The sequence below is a fragment of the Furipterus horrens genome, unplaced genomic scaffold (assembly GCF_987537825.1).
Source record: "Furipterus horrens unplaced genomic scaffold, mFurHor1.1.pri manual_scaffold_2, whole genome shotgun sequence".
Lineage (NCBI taxonomy): Eukaryota > Metazoa > Chordata > Mammalia > Chiroptera > Furipteridae > Furipterus > Furipterus horrens.
In genome coordinates this window covers 194,162,656-194,182,884 of record NW_028327172.1, presented here as the reverse complement: position 1 = coordinate 194,182,884, position 20,229 = coordinate 194,162,656, and the positions used below count along the sequence as shown (strand labels likewise).

The 20,229-nt window shown below is 40.2% G+C and overlaps 1 protein-coding gene across 1 annotated transcript; it reads right to left on the bottom strand.

Moving 5' to 3' along the window:
- Window positions 1-375: 375 nt before the first annotated feature.
- LOC150020230 (replication factor C subunit 1-like) lies at window positions 376-19,051 on the bottom strand. Its single transcript, XM_090267393.1, has 14 exons — window positions 18,652-19,051; window positions 16,900-17,009; window positions 15,473-15,587; window positions 14,060-14,151; window positions 13,717-13,854; window positions 13,487-13,582; window positions 13,266-13,364; window positions 11,599-11,753; window positions 11,354-11,471; window positions 9,797-9,942; window positions 7,026-7,239; window positions 3,701-3,892; window positions 1,287-1,381; window positions 376-616 (listed from the first exon to the last, which is right to left on the bottom strand). Exons 1-14 carry the CDS (start codon window positions 19,049-19,051, stop codon window positions 376-378), a joined length of 2,211 nt encoding a protein of 736 aa, XP_090123519.1.
- Between the last annotated feature and the right edge of the window lie 1,178 nt (window positions 19,052-20,229).

Here is a 20,229-nt window from a genome sequence, read left to right as displayed (position 1 = left end):
AAGTTTGCACAAATCAAAGCTATGTAGTGGAATCAGTCCTTAAATAAAAACACCAAAAATCACTAAAATCAAATATATGAGAGAATGACACTAAAAGCTTGTAGTCATTATATAGTCCTGGGTTGTTACACTGCATACTATGGAACTGCTGTTGAAAATTAAATCATTTAACTCCCCTAACGACATACATTATTCAGAATCTTCCCCAAGGTGGTGAGAGCATTCATCCCCCGTATCACATACCACATGCTTCTCAGACAGAACATACTTCTCCTACATGCTTCCTTGCCATCCAAGACCAATGTAACTAAAGTCTAAGCAGCTAACAGAAATGAGTAATGTAGCCTAACTTGGAATGTTTCAGATGATACGACTTTACAATATGGCTACCAGCATCGTGAACACTACAGAGGTACCTACAACCCCGGGGAGAATTCGAGTGCCAACCATGTTTCCTAGTATCCAAGTATCCACATGCATGATGCCTCCAGCTTGATCTCTTCTGCCCTCCTGAAGGCTAGCTAGAGAACAGGCCAGAGACTTAACCTTCCGAAGTGACACAATACAGGTCACTATCAGCGAGCCCACCCCCAGTCTCCTTGTTTTTCTGTTACCCCTATAGGGATATTATAAGGATAGAGGAATAGGAGCTATAGGCACTTGGGATCTGTGAGTGTTAAGTACATACAACAGCTCACTCCTTGTTCATGAACTGCCAAAATTTAACAAGAGAAAGGACATAGTAGTTTGTTATAGATTACAAGATGGCAAATATTCAATGCATCTCCAAAAAAGCAAGTATGCAGTTTTTGCTGCAAAGATGATGTATGGCACCTAGTACCTCCAGTAAGGATTTATTGGTCACTCCAATAAATATACAGTCCCAATGCAGACCCCTCTGATTCGCATCCAAACTGCTGTAGACCCATCAACTCCTCCCCAGCATTAACCTCATGAGGGCTTCAAAGAGAAATCAAACAGACCCATTTTGTTATTTTTAAAGGGCATATTTACAATCTCTAGTTCTAAAAGAAAAGTTATTTATCTTATACACAAATTATGCCAATCATGTATAAAGCATTTATCATTAAAATCATAACAAGTAAGACACTATTCCTTGTTCTGACTGCAAGGACATTATAGTCCTTTCCTGGGGAGTACAGGGCCAGGTAGGAAGACATGCCTTGCACATCCAAAAGCAGCAGAAATAGTAGGAAGTTGTGTAAGAAACTCATGCTCACCCCCACTGGTTAGGTGAGGCAGTCATCGATGAAGGAAGCCCTCACTGAAGCAGAAGTTTCAAGCCAGGCTTCCACAAAGCGCGGGGCGGGGCTGGAGAGGCACAGGCTGAAGGCAACGTTTTTCCCATAAGGAACTTAATCTACATGAGACATTTTTCACACGATAAATACACTTCAAATGTATATCTCACCTTCCCAACAAGACTCAGTTCCTTGGAGGCAGGAATCATTATCCTGATTTTACATTCCTTTTACACATTTAGTCTGAGCATTTACTGGCAAGATTAAAAAATAGCTAGACACCTAAATTCTAGGCTAGTTCCACAGCCTGCGGGCCACTCAGCAAGTATGTTAAAGTCTAAAATCCCAATAGGGCTTGTGGAATCCATCACAGGACACAACCAGATCTCCCACAGACAGAGGAAACAAAAGCCGGTGTTCATTTTGTCCAAAGCCAGAAAGAAACAGACAAAGAGTCTAACCTACTCTAGGCCCCACTGGTTTGGACCTAATGGGCTGAGACCCTGGAAGGGAAAGAATGACTAGCGATCCTTCTGCAGCCACCCACCCCTCTAACAATAGCAGAGGCCTCACCATAAACCTCACAGCAGAGAGGTGGTCAGCACTCATAGCTGTAACAGCTTCAGAGTTCTAACTCTTTCAACTGCCGAAGTTATGTTCCCCACAACCGGTTAGTAGTAAAATTAACTTTTTTTAATCCAATCCTTTGCAAATTAATAAGGAAAGTCATGTACCAACGTAATATTTTACTGTACAAGATGACAATCTTAAGAATTTGTACATGTATCATGGAACTTTTTTATTCCTAATTTATATTTTGCAAGATACTTGGCAATGTATAAAGAATACCCAGTTCTAGGTGGTGACTGTTTTGTATTATGATTTATTTACAAAATTTCACCACATAATAGTGACTACCTTTAAAAAAGTCAGCACTGATCCTATGAAGGCCATCAGAATAAATTGCTAAGCTTACAAAAGTCGCCTTAGTACCACTGTTCTCAGGCACGTTGCAGCACAATCTAATGAGACTGACATGGGACAGTGGAGGGCCTGGGCAGTCCTATGAACCTCTATAAGAGGCATACGTTAGCCTACTGGTTCCATCTTGCTAGCTGTACCACCACTTACTTATAATGGGACCACTCAGTTGCCCCATTAGCTTTCCTTTGGAAAAACAAGGCATCCTCTAGACCAGCTAGACTGGTCAACAGGGTGAGTACAAAGTGACTGTCAGTAATGAAAAATGGTTTCATTTCTTTGAACTTTTTCCTTTTCCTTTTCTGGACTCATCTTTTTCTGATTTTGAAGGCTTTGAAGACTTTGTCTTTTTCTGTTGGGAGGAAAAGATACACAAAACAGTTAATAGCTGTGTTTATGAGTAAATGAAATAAGTTCCTCTATATACTTCCAAGAAACACTTGGGCTAGCTGTAGCCTTTAAAAGTTAGCAGTAAAAACTAAAAAGCTATTTAGAATCTAGAACTCAGATATGTTCCCTATGTATGCAGTTTCTTGGATTTAGAACAAAGGTATATTTAGGAGACACAAAATAAGCAAGACAATTTACAAACAGGGTATAAGACTTTTCAGATTCAAGAGTCTAAACGCATTCAGTTTGAGGAGACAGGGGAGACAACCCCTTATGTGTACATAAGACTAAAGCAGGGAGAGAGCTACACTATTCCTGCGTATACAAAACCAAAGTGAGGGGCAAGGCCCTGGCCAGGTAGCTCAGTTGGTTAGCGTGTCATCCCAATATGCCACAGTTGTGGGTGCAATCCCCGGTCAGGGCACACAAGAATCACCCAGTGAATGCACAAGTGGTTGGAACAGCAAACTGATGTCCCTCTGGCACTGTCTGTCTTCCTATCTCTCTCTTTAAAAAAATCAATTTTAAAAAAAGTGAGGGGCAAGAATGATATGCTCACAAGAGAGGAGAATACACACTACATTCCTTTGCCTCAGCCAATGGCAAACACTGGGCTGATACTATAAATGATTTTAATCTGTCCTAGGAAAAACAAGGATATTTTGCTCTAAAAACCTTCTATAGGCAGTTCAATGGCTATTGCAAAACACAAGAGGAGGAAGAAATGGTTTCATTGAAAATGCTTTCCTTGGTTGTGCTGTGAAGAAAATGTGTGTCTGTGGGTAAAGCACAAACCAATGACCAAAGAAATAAAAATCAGCAAATGTCCATCAATATGATTTCTTGCTATTTGGGTCTTCCATATTACATGAAGCTAACTGTTAATAAAAATGAAATCTATACCTATATACCCTCAACTGTGATGAACAAAAAACTTAAAAGTATTTTAACAACTTTACTTACTAAACAGGCTCTGAATAATTTCTAAAGGCAAATAATACACAAAAAAAGATAAATTATTTTGAGGGAGTATCATAGGTTTTCCTCTCTGTAACTTAAAATGCTACCTTGATCATAGCATCAGTTTCCATAGAGTCTTGATCTTTCTCATCAGTTTGAGAGTCATCTTCATTTAACTCTTCATTGTACTCAGAATCCAGTGTGGGGCCTGTGCTGTGTCTGGATGTCTTTACCGCCTGAATTGAGTACGGAATAAGGTGGACTCCCTTATTGTAAGCTCTCGTAAAGGCTGCCTTCACCTAAAGAAAAGAAATGGAGTTTTTAAAAATCTGAGTGCCAAGTAGTCCGTTTGAACTCTGTAGGCCTAAAGGCTTTGAAAGACCCTGGAAGCCCCTTGAAATTGTTTGCAAAATATTTATGCATATACATGTATGTGTTCGTATATATAAAAGCATTTTTCTGTGGACAAGTTTCATATTTTTCATGATATTCTTAATAAGAGTCCATGACTCAAATAAGAATCGGTGTTTGGAAACTTTAAGGCAGGCAAAGAAAAGTCACTGTAAGTCATCATTTTTACCTATTCAATGGTCTGCAGTTCTACAAAATGACACGCAAAGTTAGTGAGCAATCAATAAATAATCAAAAAAAGGCTCACAATAAGGTACAAGTTAAAGCTGGCCTTTAATTACCCCAAAATAACTTCACTAATAGTGGTTACTTCAGTATACTAAGTAACCTGAAAAGCCTTAACATCGGGTTTCTAATAATTGCAGGAGTGGTCCATGAGCTCTTAACTGTAGATGTCTCAACTGTAGACATCTCTTGTGAGAAATCACTGCAACCATTGAATCAGGTCAAAATCATGGAGAAGGCAAGCCAGAGAATGTCTTCTTAAACAGCACCAAATAAACACGCACAAGAGTGAGGTATTTGATACTATGTATTCATGTTATGTCACTACAGATTGTTCGTGCTCATTAATAAAGAAAGTAGGGGGATGTACGATTACATAACAGATTGTCCAATGGGAATACTGAATCTACAGATCAGACCGACTACGAGTAAAAATCCTCAGCCAGTAAACACTTCTTTTCCTAATGCATTACTACCACCTCCTGTTAGTTCACTTGGCTCATCCCACCCTTATTCATAAGGAATACATTTATATTAGTTCCTAAGCTTTTCACGTCTTGCTTTTCACTCAGCTTAAAGCAAAGATAAACATACAAATTATAAAGTCGAATCCAGAAGTCTTTTTTTTAAGTATATTTTATTGATTATGCTATTACAGTTGTCCTAATTTTTTTCCCTTTGCCCCCCTCCAACCAGCAACCCGCTTCCCTTCAGTAACCCCCCTTAGTTCATGTCCATGGGTCGTGCATATAAGTTCCTTGGCTTCTCCTTTCCTATACTATTCCTAACATCCCTTTGTCTATTTTGTTCCTATCAACTATGCTTTTTATTCCCCGCACCTTTTCTCCCATTCTTCCCCTTCTCCCTCCCAGCTGATAACCCTCCAATGATCTCCATATCTAGGATTCTGCTCCTGTTCCAGTTGCTTGCTTAGTTTTGTTTTTGTTTTTTAGATTCAGTTGTTGACAGTTGATTTATTGTCATTTTAATGTTCATAGTTTTTATCTTCTTTTTCTTAAATAAGTCCCTTTAACATTTCACATGGCTTGGTGACGATGAACTTAAGCTTTACCTTGTCTGGGAAGCACTTCATCTGCCCTTCCATTCTAAATGATAGCTTTACTGGATAGAGTAATCTTGGTTGTAGGTCCTTGCTTTTCATCACATTGAATACTTCTTGCTTGCAGTTTCTTTTGAGAAATCAGCTGATAGTCTTATTGGAACTCCTTTGTAGGTAACTCTCTGCTTTTCTCTTGCTGCTTTTAAGATTCTCTCTTCACCTTTAACCTTTGGCATATTAATTATGATGTGTCTTGGTGTCTTGTGTGGTCCTCTTTGGGTCCAACTTGTTTGGGACTCTCTGTGCTTCCTGGACTTGTATGTCTATTTCCTTTGCCAAATCAGGGAAGTTTCCTTTCATTATTTTTTCAAATAAGTTTTCAATTTCTTGCTCTGACTCTTCTCCTTCTGGCATCCCTGTGGTTTGGATGTTGGCACTTTTGGAGATGACCCAGGGTCTTATGGTCTCTCGGGTTTTGTGTTTTTTGTTTTTGTTAGTTTTTAGAATTCTTGTTTCTTCATTCTATACTGGTTGACTTATTTATTTCTTCCTTATGTTCCAATTCATTGATCTGAACCCCAGCTTATTTCTCTTCACTATTGGTTCCCTGTGGATTTTTCTTTATTTCACTTAACGTAGCCTTCATTTCTTCTATTATGCATTTGCTGTACTAAATGAGTTTCCTAAGCATCCTTATCACCAGTGTTTTGAACTCACATCTGATAGATTGGCTATCTGCACTTCACTGAGTTCTTTTTTTGGAGTTCTGATCTGTTCTTTCATTTGGGCCACATTTCTTTGCCTGCTCAATTTGGAAGCCTCCCTGTGTTTGCTTCTGTGTATTAGGTAGAGCTGCTTTGACTCCCTGTCTTGGCACCTGTTACATTGTACGGGGCGGAGCCTTAGGTATTCATCAGTGAGCGGCAACCCACTTCACTGCTTTGTGGCGCTGTATGTGGGGGAGGGGTCAGAAAGGGAACAATGCCACTTGCTCAGCACTTACCCCTTTCCAGTCACTTCACTCACTTCCCACATGTGACTGGCACCCCTCTAGCTGTTTAGCTGCGGCCCTTGTGGTGGTTCCCAGAGTGGGTGGGTTTGTGTTCATTCTGTGAGGGCCCTCTAAACACTCTCCTGAAAGACAAGCAGTTTCTTCCACTGCCCTAACCCCTACTGGTTTTCACAGCTAGAAGCTATGAGGCTTTATTTTTCCGGTACTGGAACCCTGGGCTGCGTAGTCTGGCCTGGGGCAGGGATCGCTCCCCAGGTGTCCCTCCCAGCTTTTATCTGCCACATGTGAACGTGAGATTGCCCTTTTTACCTGTCGCCACCGCAACACATCCTCTCCACCCCAGCTCCCATCTCCACCCCTCCTAACCATCTGGATGAATATTTCTTCTTTAAATCCTTGGTTGTCAGACTTCTATATAGTTCAATTTTCTGGCAGTTCTGGTTGTTTTTTTGCTTTGAGATTAGTTGTGATCCTTCTTAGGGCTGTGCCAGGAGGCAAAGCGTGTTTATCTATGCCTCCATCTCAGCTGGAAATCCTCAAATCCACAAGTCTCTTCTTAATATTGTACTCAAATAATACATTTGGAACGCATAGGCCATAAGAAGCAAAAAGCACTGAAGGAAGAAAACTAAACCTTTTAAAGCATGTAAACACCTCTGAAGTATTCCCAGAAGAAACCTGGTAATTACAAAGTGATGGAGAACCAGTGGGTTATACAAGTTACCTTGGAATCCAGCTTGGAGAAGGGACTAGGCTTGCCTCCCCAGCTGCTAATTTCCATGATATTCTCAAAGTCTTCTTTCATCAAATAATATGCATCCATAAGGGCAACAACATCCTGTACTCCTTCTACCCCTTGTGAGGTCAAGGGCTGTACAAGTGCATCCCTTATATGTGACAGATAATCCATATTTATAGTCCTTTTGCTGGAGTAAGTTCTTAAACCAAAACAAAAGAGACACACCTGTAGTTAATGGAAAACTACCACCAATTCAAGTCACAGTGTGCGTATCAACAGAGTTAATCTGATGGAGTTCAATCACTTTTAATAAAGTTCAATGGAATGCCTACTGTCCAACAGCTGGTGTAGAGAAAACTCAGTGCTACTCCACCAGAGTGATACATAGATTCCAATGTGCTCAAGGGGAGCTTTCTATTTTCCTGGATCAGAGAACGCAAAACACAAACATAGGTTCTCCTCCCACTCTACTACTAGGGCGCAGGCAACGAAAGTGTCTCTATGTGCTCATACTTCTCATAGCCAAAGATCACTCACTCCCAGTTCCAAATACTAAAAGCATCAGTAAAACACGGGGAGATTTCCTGCCTGAAGTGCCCTGCCACCTCCTAATAAGGGTCTTAAACACCTTTGCATATAACATACAAAATTACATATGAAAATGCTTCCCTTGCATTTCCTAATGCTGTTACTCTTAAATTTTTAGTGCTAGAGCAGGGTTTTTCCCAAATATTTTTTTAAAAGAACCTGCAGAGAATGTTCCTGCAGAGTCACAAGGTGGTCCACACACGGGCCAGGAAAAGACTTAGGGAAATAGCCTCTGATCGGCTGAGAACTAGAATGTTACCATGAAAGGGCTTTTTTCTCCTTAAATGTAACTTAAATACAGAAAATAGTTGAACAAAATAGTATCTCTAATGTCACCACCCTAAATCTTCCCAACCCAGCTGCCTCCATCTTCAAACCAGGCAATTATATATGTGTGTGTACTTTAAAAAAGAGACCTCAAAAGCTGATGGTTTCAGAACCGACATTAAAATCAGAAAGGATGGGATGATGAACAATACAGTGTACAGATGATGTGTTGTAGATTTGTGCACCTGAAACCTGTATATCTTGTTAATCAGTGTCACCCCAATAAATTCAATAAAAAGAAAACAATAAACGGAAAGGAAATGAAAGGTCCTTTTAAAGATTACCTATGGGTCCTGCTCCTGCCTTCAGGTAACTGAATGTCTGAATCACAAGAACCCACATAGCTCTATCAGAAGTCTAGAACCTTGCCCCACAATTGTTTTATTAACTAGGCAAAGAATTCAAACAATGCTCCTATTTTAAATTCACCCATTTCCTCTAGAGTCCCCTGTAATCGAACATACCAGTACTTGAAGACAAGTATAAGTCAATGAGCTACAGTGCCCAGGACAATCATGAAAGCTTTTCTAAAATTATTCTCATAATTTGTTATGTATTTGTTACCTTCTAGCAAAATCATATAACAGTAAATCTAGAAAAGTCTAAAGGGTTCTCATCCTTAGAAATGTATTACTTCCCCTAAAATTATACTTGACCTTGAGTGCATTTGGCAAGAAATCAAGATCGAAGCTTTCAGATTCTCAAAGGCATCTATGACCCAAAAAAGGTTAAGAGTAATAAAATCACACTTTCCCATTTTTAAAGATAAAGAGAAACCTGGCCTATAAAAGTTCTGTGGCTTAATCAGGGTTTAAAAATTAAGTAGGAACATTCTAATTTACTTTAAAAAATTGAGAAACTCACTACAGATGTCCTTGATGATGACAGTGGCCTGTATATGACTCCTTAAGAAACAGTTACAGTAGTTCCTCTCTATATCGCGGTTCACTTATCACAGGCTCAATGTATCACGGGATTTTTAAAAATATTATTTATCGTGGATTTTTCGCTATATTGCGGGATTTTGCGGTACTATATATGTATGTTGTTAAAGTTATGTAGGTTTAAGAGTGTAGAATAAATGTAAGGTTCCTACTTTGCGGGGGTGGGGGGTGTCTAGAACGTAATACCCGCGATAAGTGAGGGAACACTGTATTCAGCAATTTTATGTGCCAGATGAGTAAGCCTCAGTTCCTACCACCACAGATGTTCAGTCAAATGAGAAAAGGGGACAGACACAGAAAAGGACAGCCATAAAACAACACAGAAGCCCAGGGCTCAAAATCTATATGAGCACAACAAGAGCATCCAAGCAGACAGCCCTGGGGAAGAGTGAGGCATGACCCTTAAACTTCTCCAAGCACACTGGTTTTCCATTATCTGAGTATCCACTTCCTGTATAAATTAAACTGTACGCCCTATCCCAAATGGCTAGGATAGGTAAAAACTAGTTCATTTATTCAAATAGTTCCCTTTTCCAATTAAATTACTCTGAAGCAAAGATATTTTATATGCCTACTAATAATAGGCATGGTCACTATAACAATAAATAATAGCACTATATCAGATATATATAGTTTTAAATTTTATCTTAAGAGTTATGACACATCTACCACCTGGCATTACTCTTCCAAAGTATTCTTTTAAGTGATAAATGTGTTATAATGATTATGGATAATAAAATGGAATCTCACAAGATAAAAAGAACTTATTCAGGGTCATTTATCTAGTTAGCAATAAAATCAAATTAAAATATAAATCTTTTGACTAACTCTATCCTTATCAGAAAAAGGCTACATACACTACACTGATAAAATACCAGAAACGGAGTAACCACGTACCTGAGACTCATATGCAGTGCGAGGTCCTGAATAAGACGATCGTGTTTGCCTGTAGACGAGTGCTTACCCAGCCAGCTTGGGAAGGTGGGAAACTGGCTCAGGGAACCCCTCATTAACTCTCCGGGAAGAACGCTAGCATAAATGGCCTGAAAAAACCAAGTGCAGACCACACTTTAAATTCTGTACGAAGTTGCTTCCTTAGCAGCAGCTGGCTTCCAAGCAGTCTCTGTCTGGGAAGGGAAGCCACACTGTCCCACGTACCTACTTCCAGAGCAGTCAGGCCCTTTCCCTCCATCTCTGACCTGTGGGTGTGGGAAACGTCCCAGGGAAAACATCTCATTATGGTTAATACCTTGGTCCACAACACGTATGGCCCAGAGAGATCATCTTGCCAACTCAGCCTCCTCAGCCAACTGACCTCAACACACCAGTTACCTGGTGGAGGCCACTGTCACAGAAGAGACTTTTTTCAGAGGAGCATGACTGTCTTTAACACGAGCTACTAATGGCATAGGTGCAGCAAAGCATGAAAAGTCTATAATCATCAGAGAATCAAGTCAACTGACACTTGAGAAAAGTAAAAAAGGGTATCCTTAGATATCTCTATTTCAAAGGTTTTCAGTTTTTTAAAGGCTGGAATTATACATAAACTTTGTATCCTGCTTTATTCTAATAACTGAGTTTTTCATATTAATCTTTAAAAATAAAGGTGGCATAATGTTCTAATCAAGAGAATTTACCATAATTCATCACTCTCCTGTTGCTGGACATGGGGATTTTGTCCAATTTTTTGCCATTGGCCCTAATGATTGAGGGAATATTTTTGTACATTAAGCTTTTCTGTGTTTGAAATTATTTTTTAAGATAAATTCTCAAAAGCACAATTACTAGGTTAAAAAATGAACACTTTTAAAACATGAGGAAGAATTATTTATCTCCAGAACAAGTGTTTTTTGTTTTTTTCAAGCAATGTGTGGTAGGACTGAGAGAAGAGCAGGCCACGATAAGTCCCTTATTATTCAGGCCAATAATACTGTATAAATACGTAAAACTCAAACAAGAACAAATACTCCTAATTATGAATGTTTACAAAACTATTCTGAGTAAAAGATATCAACTGAAATGAAGTACCCAATACAAATCTACCTCTTTAGCAAAAGAGAAGAAAATCAAAATCCAGGCATCAGAAAGTGGCTGCTGCCTGTCTGGCTGCACTTCTTCAAGGAGAAGCTACTTAGGAATCATCTGAGAGAGCCAAGAATGACAAAAAAGAAATAGATTCTTAAGGTAACATAGAGGAAATGACACTTCTGACTCACATCTCAATTATGACCAAAATCTAATGTTATTTCCATATGTCTATTTACATAAAAATATTATAAACCACTGAAAAATAATGCCAGGTTAACAAGCAGACTATAGTGACCACAGAGCATTTTCATCTACAACACGCTGCATTTTAGCCCTAACAGCCGTAAGGTTTATCCCGTATTTTAACTAACCACAGGAGCTAGAAGCAACTTCGCTCTCCCGAATGGAAGCAGAGCCTGGGCTTACTTGTGTGGGCAGGAGACTCCAGTTCTGCTGACTCCGGATCTGCCGGTCCACTAGGTCACCATCACATATGCTATCTGCTGCTCTGCTTAACAGCATCAAGTGCTTCTTCATGTCACCCCTGCAGGATATAAGCCAGACTGGATCACAGCCCTGTCCACACTGCACACCCCTCCCTCTCAGTTCCTTGGCCTTCACAGCGCCGGGGAGGGGTGTACTTCTAACCCTCACCAGCTCTGAGAACTCACCCTGCGGCTACAGGCTTCACGTGTATGTAGTTCTCCTGGACAAAGAGGGGCGCTATCGAATAATCGTGAAAAAAGAGATCTGATTTGTCCACAAGTGACATATGTGCAGTCTCCTCTCCAGCTGCAAACACCTTCCGGGCAACATCAAAGGGGCCCTAAAAAGAAAGAGGGACACTCCTAGTAGAAGCGCCACTACGCAGATGCTGACAAAGATGTGCAGCAATAGGAACTCTCATTCACTGCTGGCAGGAATACAGAGTGCTGCCGGCTGGAAGTCCGTTTGGTGGTTTATTATAAAACCAAACATACTCTCCACCATACTCTCCCGTAGTTGTGCTCTTTGTATGTACACAAATGAATTAAAAACTTGTATCTCACACACACACACACACACACACACACACACACACACACACACACCTGCACATGGATGTTTAGCAGCTTTACTCATAATTGCCACAACTTGGAAGTTATCCTTCAGTAGGTGAACAGATAATCTGTGGTACCCCCAGACAATGGAATATTATTTAGCACTAAAAAGAAATGAGCTATCAAGCCATGAAAAAACATGGAGGAAAAGTTAAATAAATATTATTAAGTGAAAGAAGCCAATCTGAAAAGGCTACCCAGTATGATTCCAACTATGTAACATTTCCAAAAAGGTGAAACTATGGAGACCATAAAAAGATTGGTGATTGCCAGGGGTGAGGGGGAAGGGGTGGGATGAACAGGCAGAGCACAGAGGATTTTTACTCTGCTACCATGGCAGATGCATGTCATTATACATTTCTCAAAGCCCATAAAATGTACAACACTATGGACTTTGGGTACTAACAATGTGTTAATGCAGGTTCATCAGTTGTAACAAAGGTACCACACTGGCAGGGGTACTGAGAGTAGAGAAGGCTGGATATGTGTGCAGACAGGAGGTATATGGAGAATCTGTTTTAACTTGGCTGTGAATCTAAAATTGCTCTAAAAAATGTAATCATTTTTTTAAAAGGTGAGAATGAAAACACTGCTCTAACTGTAACAATTTCTGACTAGTGGCTAGGTGAAATAGGACACAAGAGATAACTGATAAGACCTCTAGTTTCAGAGAGATTATTAAACTATAAACCATTGAGAACGGATTATTCTGAACAGTTGCAAAACCACTGAAAACACGAATGAAATCCATATGCCAAGGACTCTGAAGAAGCCCTTTTAGAATTATTGAAGCATGTATAATTTAAAACTTCCCCTTCTCAAAATTTTCAATATACACTGAAAAATTTCATTTGAATTAGAAACATTTTTAGCAGCTGTATCTCTTATTATAAATATCCAGCCCTGACCAATGTAGCTCAGCTGGTTGGAGCATTGTCCTGTAAAGTGAAAGGCTGTGGGTTCAATTCCTGGTCAGGGCACAAACCTAGGCTGTGGGTTTAATACGTCAGGTGCATACGGGAGGCAACTGATCGATGTTTCTCTCACATCAACGTTTCTTTCTCTTCTTCTTCTTCTCTCCCCCCTCCCCCCACACCACCCCCTTCCTCTCTCTCTAAAAGCAAAATGTCCTCAGGTGAGGATAATGAAGAAAGAAAGAAAGAAATATCCACAGGTTCCACAGGTGTGTCAAGGAACTACAGAACAAGAATTAACTAACAAACAAAAACTCATTTTACCAGTTTGATATCCTTTTTGGCTCTATGAGAATCCGCCTTGGCTTGGTCATAGGTTAGTGCCTTGCTCTGTGCACACCACATACTCAGATTATGTAAAACCTAAAAGAATCACAAATAAGACACTGTCAAATGGGACAAAACAGCCACTCCCACTCCCCAAAAGGTTGAAGGCATCAATTCAAAAGAATTATCAATTGTCATACGATATATATTTAATTTACCTGTCTGATATCTTGATTGGCTCCCAAAATTATTTCATTCATAGCCGGAGGAGGAACCTTCAAACCCTCTTTAAATGCAATAGACATCATAGCAGCCTAAAAGGAGAATCTTCAATGATTTTTTTAAACTTATATAATCAGATATTTAAAAAATATTTATCAGATACTTTTAAAACTGACCCTTCAATAAATAGAATAACGTGATGGAAAAAAAATTCCAAACACCATACCTTAATCTGTTCAACCCGAGGTCTTTGAAAACGAAGATCAAAACAATGATGAACCAAAGAGCGAATCTTGGGATGATTTCTATCATTGCACATACAAATAATGGGAATTTTTGTATGCTTTATCAGACCAATTAATTCCTAAAAGGCAAATTTGCAACACAAAAATAATTATTTAAAAAAACAAAATACCATGCAATGCATATATTTTCAGTTTTAAAAACCTCCTCAGCAACATGGTTTAATTGTCAAACTTATCACAGCATAATAATTAGTTCTTTATATTTTTCGTGGAAAAAAAATTAAAATCAACAGTAAAACTGCAAAAATATAATGCTTCCATTACCTGAATTCCACCCCTGTCCTCACTGCCCGCCATGCCATCTACTTCATCCATGATGAGGGCGTGCTTCCTGCTCATGGGAGAGGCTGCTCCACCTGACCCCACGTGGAGAAGCAGAGGGATGAGACAGAAACAGAAGAGCCATTGTTCAAACACTGCCGCTTTATAAACAATTATATAACACACTGTAAACTGAGAAGAACACGTTAAAATCCAAAAGGTACAAGAGTACGCAGTGAGCAGTGTCCCTTCTACCCTGGCCACTGCGGGTACCCAGCTTGCCTCTCCAGAGGCAAACAGTGTGAACAGACTCTTGTATATCCTTTCAGAGCCATTCTACACATGTTAAAAATATGTGTGCATAAAAATATACAGCTGGGTTTGGTCATTTAATATAGTTTTGTGATCTATTCCTCATTATAGATATAGAACATCTCATTTTTCAAGGCTGTTTAATAATGTTCCATCTTACACATGTATCATAATTCACTTAATCTCTATCTATTGATAAAATGTGAAGATTCTTCCGCTATTATAAATCGCACTAAGTGAATATCCATGTATATGTCATTTTGCATATTATACAAGTATTAACAATGAACAGAGGAGTTAGAACTTCTGGGTTAGAGGATATGTGGAATTGAATCTTGAGAAATACTGCCAGATTGCCCTGCAGAGTTGTACCAATTTACACTCCCACCAGCCATATATAACAGTGACATTTCCTGAGCAAGTTCTTTTTAACAATGACTTTCTACCATTGAAGTACCAAGAATTCAGGTGACCATGCAATTGACCATAGGTTCCAAATATGCACTATTCAGTCTGTAATGCGGGCATCCCATTTTCCCCATAAACTCTGATCACATCAGACCACTAGCCAACTAGCCATGACCTTCCACACAGTGGTACATACTTCCACACTGTCTTTTCCTCCCTATTACTCTCGTCTGAAATAACCCTTCTACCCACAGAGGAGCCTCTTCCTCATTCTTCAAGACCCTTCAAGCAAATGTCACCCTTTCCTGGTAGTTGTCCCCAATGCCCCAAATAGAATCACTTCTTCATCTACAGGCCTCTGTCATCTCACTCATCACACTGTATTAAATACAGTTTCTTTGCCCTCTTCACAGGATTCAACTGTGAATCTGCTAAAATCATATGCAAAATACATAAATATATTCATGTGTGAATTTTTATCACATTCTCAGAAATCTCTAATACCTAAAAAAAAAAAAAAAAGGTAATTATTGTCCTATTAAGTTACATCAGAGGCTTTTCTTATTCTCTCATTAGCCCCCGGATATGGCAGGGTACCTAGTGTATAGTAGTAATTACTAAACATAGAAATGAACTTGTTTTTCTTACATAACCAAAAACAAACAAACAAAAAAAACAGTTCAGTCAGCCACATACTTGAATAAAAGCCTTTGATGCTGGTATTGTTCAGAGACTCCGCGACAATCTCCTTCAAACTGTTCTTACTCCGGGTATCACTTGCATTCAGTTCCACGTAACTATATCCCAATTCCTAATCAATATATTGGAAACCATTACTATCACAATGTAAATTATTAATCCTCCCCCCCAAAAAAAGAGCAGTTAAGGAAGAAAGAGTGTAGAAAAATCACATAAAGAAACATGGGTAAAAGATGAAGTATGGTAATAACAGACAATGAGATTAACTATAATATGCCTCACAGTCATGAGATTTTTAAAATATCATATTCATACATACCACACACACATAAACACACAGGTTTGGCTGATAAATCACTAACCTAGAAGAACATATTTGAACAAGCAATTTTACTGTTTGCTTCTTGAAGTCTTAAGAGTTAAATATAACCATCCCAAGATTTCAATATCAGATAAAGAATTAATCTATTATAATTGTTGACTTCAAGATAAATAATGAAGTTATTATCATTTTTTTGTCAAATTATCCCTTTATAAAATTGTCCTCTGAAATCATGAAAAACCAAGTTATTCTGGTACCTTTTGCAAAACTGGTCCTCGTAATCATAAAACATTAAAAAGTCTTAACTGAATTCCCGAAAAAGTAATGACGATAATGAAAGAAGAAAAGAGTCATGTTCCCTATTGTAAAGACTACGCAAAAGTATATATTTCTTTGGTTTTTTTAATGTTTATAGAGTGGAAATTTCATAGTTCTTACACAAGCTAAAAATCTGTGCTCTGGTCCCTACAACAAGGATCAAACAAAACCACTAGCTTATGGGAGAGAGGACTGGTAAATCCAGCAATAAATTTAAAATAAGTTCAAAGTCCTTCGTTTTTATCGTTCTGATACTATTTCATGCATCATTTCATACCATTCTGATATACGTCATCTGTGGTTTGCTTTAATGCCTTGTCTTCTCACTGTCTAGAAATGGCAGCCACAGAGACAAGAGCAAAGGCGGGACCCCATATGCCTGGGTTCACAGTGCCACTGTCCTCCTCTCTAAGCCCATTTCATCTGTCACATGAGGATGGTAACGGTACACAAAATTTTTAGAAGAGTATATAAGACATGTGTGTCTATAAGACTAATATCTATGAAATAATCACCCAAAAGCTTAATACACTGCCAGGTACACAAGCAAATATAAGCAAATATTACCTATGATTATAATTATAAATATATTTTTTTTTAAAGAATGAAAATGACAAATATCCCAAAAACCAAAGCAAATTCTAAAGGTTTAATTTCAGGAAGCTATATACACAACAGGTTAAAATATCCGTACACCACATCCACACTCACACACACGTGCACATCCCCTACACATGCCCACGCCTATGGTACCTTTCCAGCCACACTACAAGAGAACACCCACCTGACAAACCAGAGAGGCCGTGGTTGTTTTGCCAACACCTGGAGGGCCTGAGAGCAATGCTGCTTTAAAACTAGAGCCATCATCTTTGCCAGCAAATTTACCAAACTTTGCTGCTGGGAAGAAAAAAGTTCCAGAGTGTTAACCTATACTACCTCACAGAAAACTCAGGATTAATTGTGCATCAATTTAGCATCAAGAACAGCCCTCCAGTTTAGTTCTAAATTCCCAGAATATTTTCTATAAAGTATAAGCAAGAGTTCCCAGAGAGCTTAGTAAAATTCTACTCCCTAGATCACCTCCACCCAAAATAAATTAACTTCTAAAACTCATTAATGTCAGAACTTTGATTTGAAATAATACTTTTATGATTTCCTTTACTACAAAAGCACAGTCCATGGAGCAGGCCACCTGGGCTCCAATCCCAATTCCACCTATCCTGAATGCCATCTCTCACCAGCGGGGAGAAGTGACTTAGCCCCTCTGGCCTGATGGCTTCTTTATGAAATGAGGGTAACAACAGTAATGTGCCTGGAAGGGATGTTGTGCGGATGAACATGCCTGAGCACAGAACACACCTAACATGCCTCAATAAACGTTAGCAAGCATAACTGGTTTACATGATCACAAAAAGAAAAGTGAAATGGAGAGGCAGTGTCTTCAGCCACCATGCACAGCTCTATAGCGTTCTTCGTCCCCTTATGACATGGATACCTGGCACATCAAGGGTACTCACACACACACACACATACACACACAGCTACTGGCAGATTTAAACCTACGGCAGGCATGAGCAAAAGGGACTATGGATCACTGGAAGCCTTCAAGTTTTCTCCAGGCACACAAAGCACTTATGCCCCCTTTTAAGGTCGATTTTGTGGGTGTGGAAAGAGAGACAACTATTACAATTATCTAACTGTTATAAATAAAATAAACTGGCATCATCAGCCAATGCCTAGTGACCACACACACTAAGAGCCAGTTACCCCTTTGTCTTATTTCTTATACAATATCCTCCAGGGTTGCAGCTGAAGCTCAAAAAAAAAAAAAAACAAAAAAACAGTACGAACATCTGTGATCTGAAACCTCAGTTCCAATATTTTGGACATTAAATATATATTGTGGGTGTTCATATTCCATGACAAATACATGGTGAACTAGCACAGAAATTAGAGAAGCTCAGGACTATGAGGCCTACCAGGAACAAACATGCTGCTGGGTTTTGGGGTTGCCTAACCTGTAGGCGTGCCTCGGCATTTTACTTGCACCTTTCCCCCAAGTCTCCTTGGTACTCTGAGCGGTCTTGCTCACGTTTACCTTCAGACCTGGGTACGTGTGCTCTCTCCCAGCCAGCACTCACCTCTCCCTTCCCCTAGCTAACAGCTGCCTGGTTTCCAAGTCTTGGCTTAGACAGCCATTCCTCCAGGGATGAAAGCACACGTCCCCATCCCAGACTGCACCTTTCCACCCCATACTTTACCCCATCACAGTATTAGCTCATTCCAACTTAACGGCTGGTTCATATGCCTCCCCACGGCCTGTGAGCTCCTTAGGGAGACTGTATTTTGTCACAGCAGCATCTCTGGGATCTAGTACAGCACCTGGGCTCAGAGCAGGTGCTCAGCGAATGCTTGCTGAGAGATGAATGAACCAACTATCAGACTTCCTCACATGTGTGCCACTGAGCAATGATATGGTGACGGACACACACACACACACACACACACACACACACGAATGAAGCTGTAAAATCACCGTGTTTCTTGTCTTCGGGTGGACTCTTGTGCCAGTTTTGGAGCCAGTGTAGGAGCTTGTTGGCACAGCTCTGGTCCCCTTGCTGCCCAATTATGGTCTTGAGCGAGGTTGGCTTGTATTTATCCACCCAGAGCAAAGCTGCCACTTGGTTTTCACTGTTGTCATCAGCCAGTTTCCTAGCCCGGCTGTCGCCCTTTGTCTCCTCGGCCACCTGCTCCTCGAAGTCCAGGCCTCTCTGAAACACACTTGTTTCCTTTTTTACAGACTTCATAGAGACGTCCTTCTGGGGAGTCGGTTTGCGCTTTTTGGATTCTGATTCGTTCTTAGTTGGACTACTTTTCCTTTTTCCTTGGTTATTTTTTGGGGGTGTTCTCTGCAATTTGGACTTTCCTTTATTCATCTTGAAAGTTGAAAAAGTGAGGGAAAAAGACACTTGGTGAGATGAATAATTCCCATCCTGCTAAATGTACTCGAGAGGATAATCTGAGATGTCCAAATAAGCTACCCAAGCTGAGGGTGTCTTTTCACAATGGACCCTGTGCTATCTGTGGAAATCATCAGCTCCCAAACTTTATAAAAATCAACAGCAAACACAAATGAAAAGCACCCAAATGCAATTTTTAAAATACATAATCCAATATTAGTTTGAAAAAGACAAGATAGAGAGATTTTGTTCTAGTTTTCTAAATAGTTAAACGTTAATGCCTCCAAATAATATATACATATGTCAGGTGGGTGCAAGACTTACTGGAAGGTCACTCTGTAAGCTACATAATATCAAACCACCCTGCCGCATTCCATAAACTAATATAATATTGAACGTAAATAGAGACACCCCCTGGCTGGTTTGGCTCAGTGGATTGAGCGTCGGCCTGCGAGCTAAGTGTCGCTGGTTCGATCTTCCAGTCAGGGCACACCAGAGAAGGAAAACTCTGACTCCAAAAAACCTCCGCTGCCTTGCGGCATACCTCTTCAGGGGAAAGGCTAAGGAGAAGGGAAACTCTGACTCCAAACCTCCGCTGCCTTGCGGCATACCTCCTCAGGGGAAAGGCTAAGGGAGTAAACCCCGACAGAAAATCCGGAGCCGGAGTCCCTAAGGCGGTTTGACGTTGTAGTCAACACCGGCAACTCCTGCGGCGCACCTGAAGCCAAGCTGTATTGACTCTGTCTTTCCCCTTGGATCCTTCAGCTGCGAAGAGAGGGGGGGTCTGCTGCATGGGCAACAGCTGGCCCTCCATATCACCCTGCCCAGGCTTTGTAGCTTCACTGGAGAGGACACTCCAGCGTCATCGCAAGATGTCGACTTAACACGGGAGGAGACAGTTACCGGTTATAAGCTCATCCGATTGGCGAAGGAAACGAGCGCCAGGGGTCTCCTCTGACGGTGGGAGAGGTCATCGCACCTCACTGGACAGCTACCGCCCGCCTCAAGCTGGGCAGCCCCCAGCCAATTAGGTGCCGTCTCGCCATGGCTCACCTGCCCCACTGGGTGCGTGGGGATCAGAGAGGCGTCTCTTGAGAAGTGGGCCACAAAACACTCGCACCAGGCAATTCCAAGCAAACAACAAGAAAGAAGCC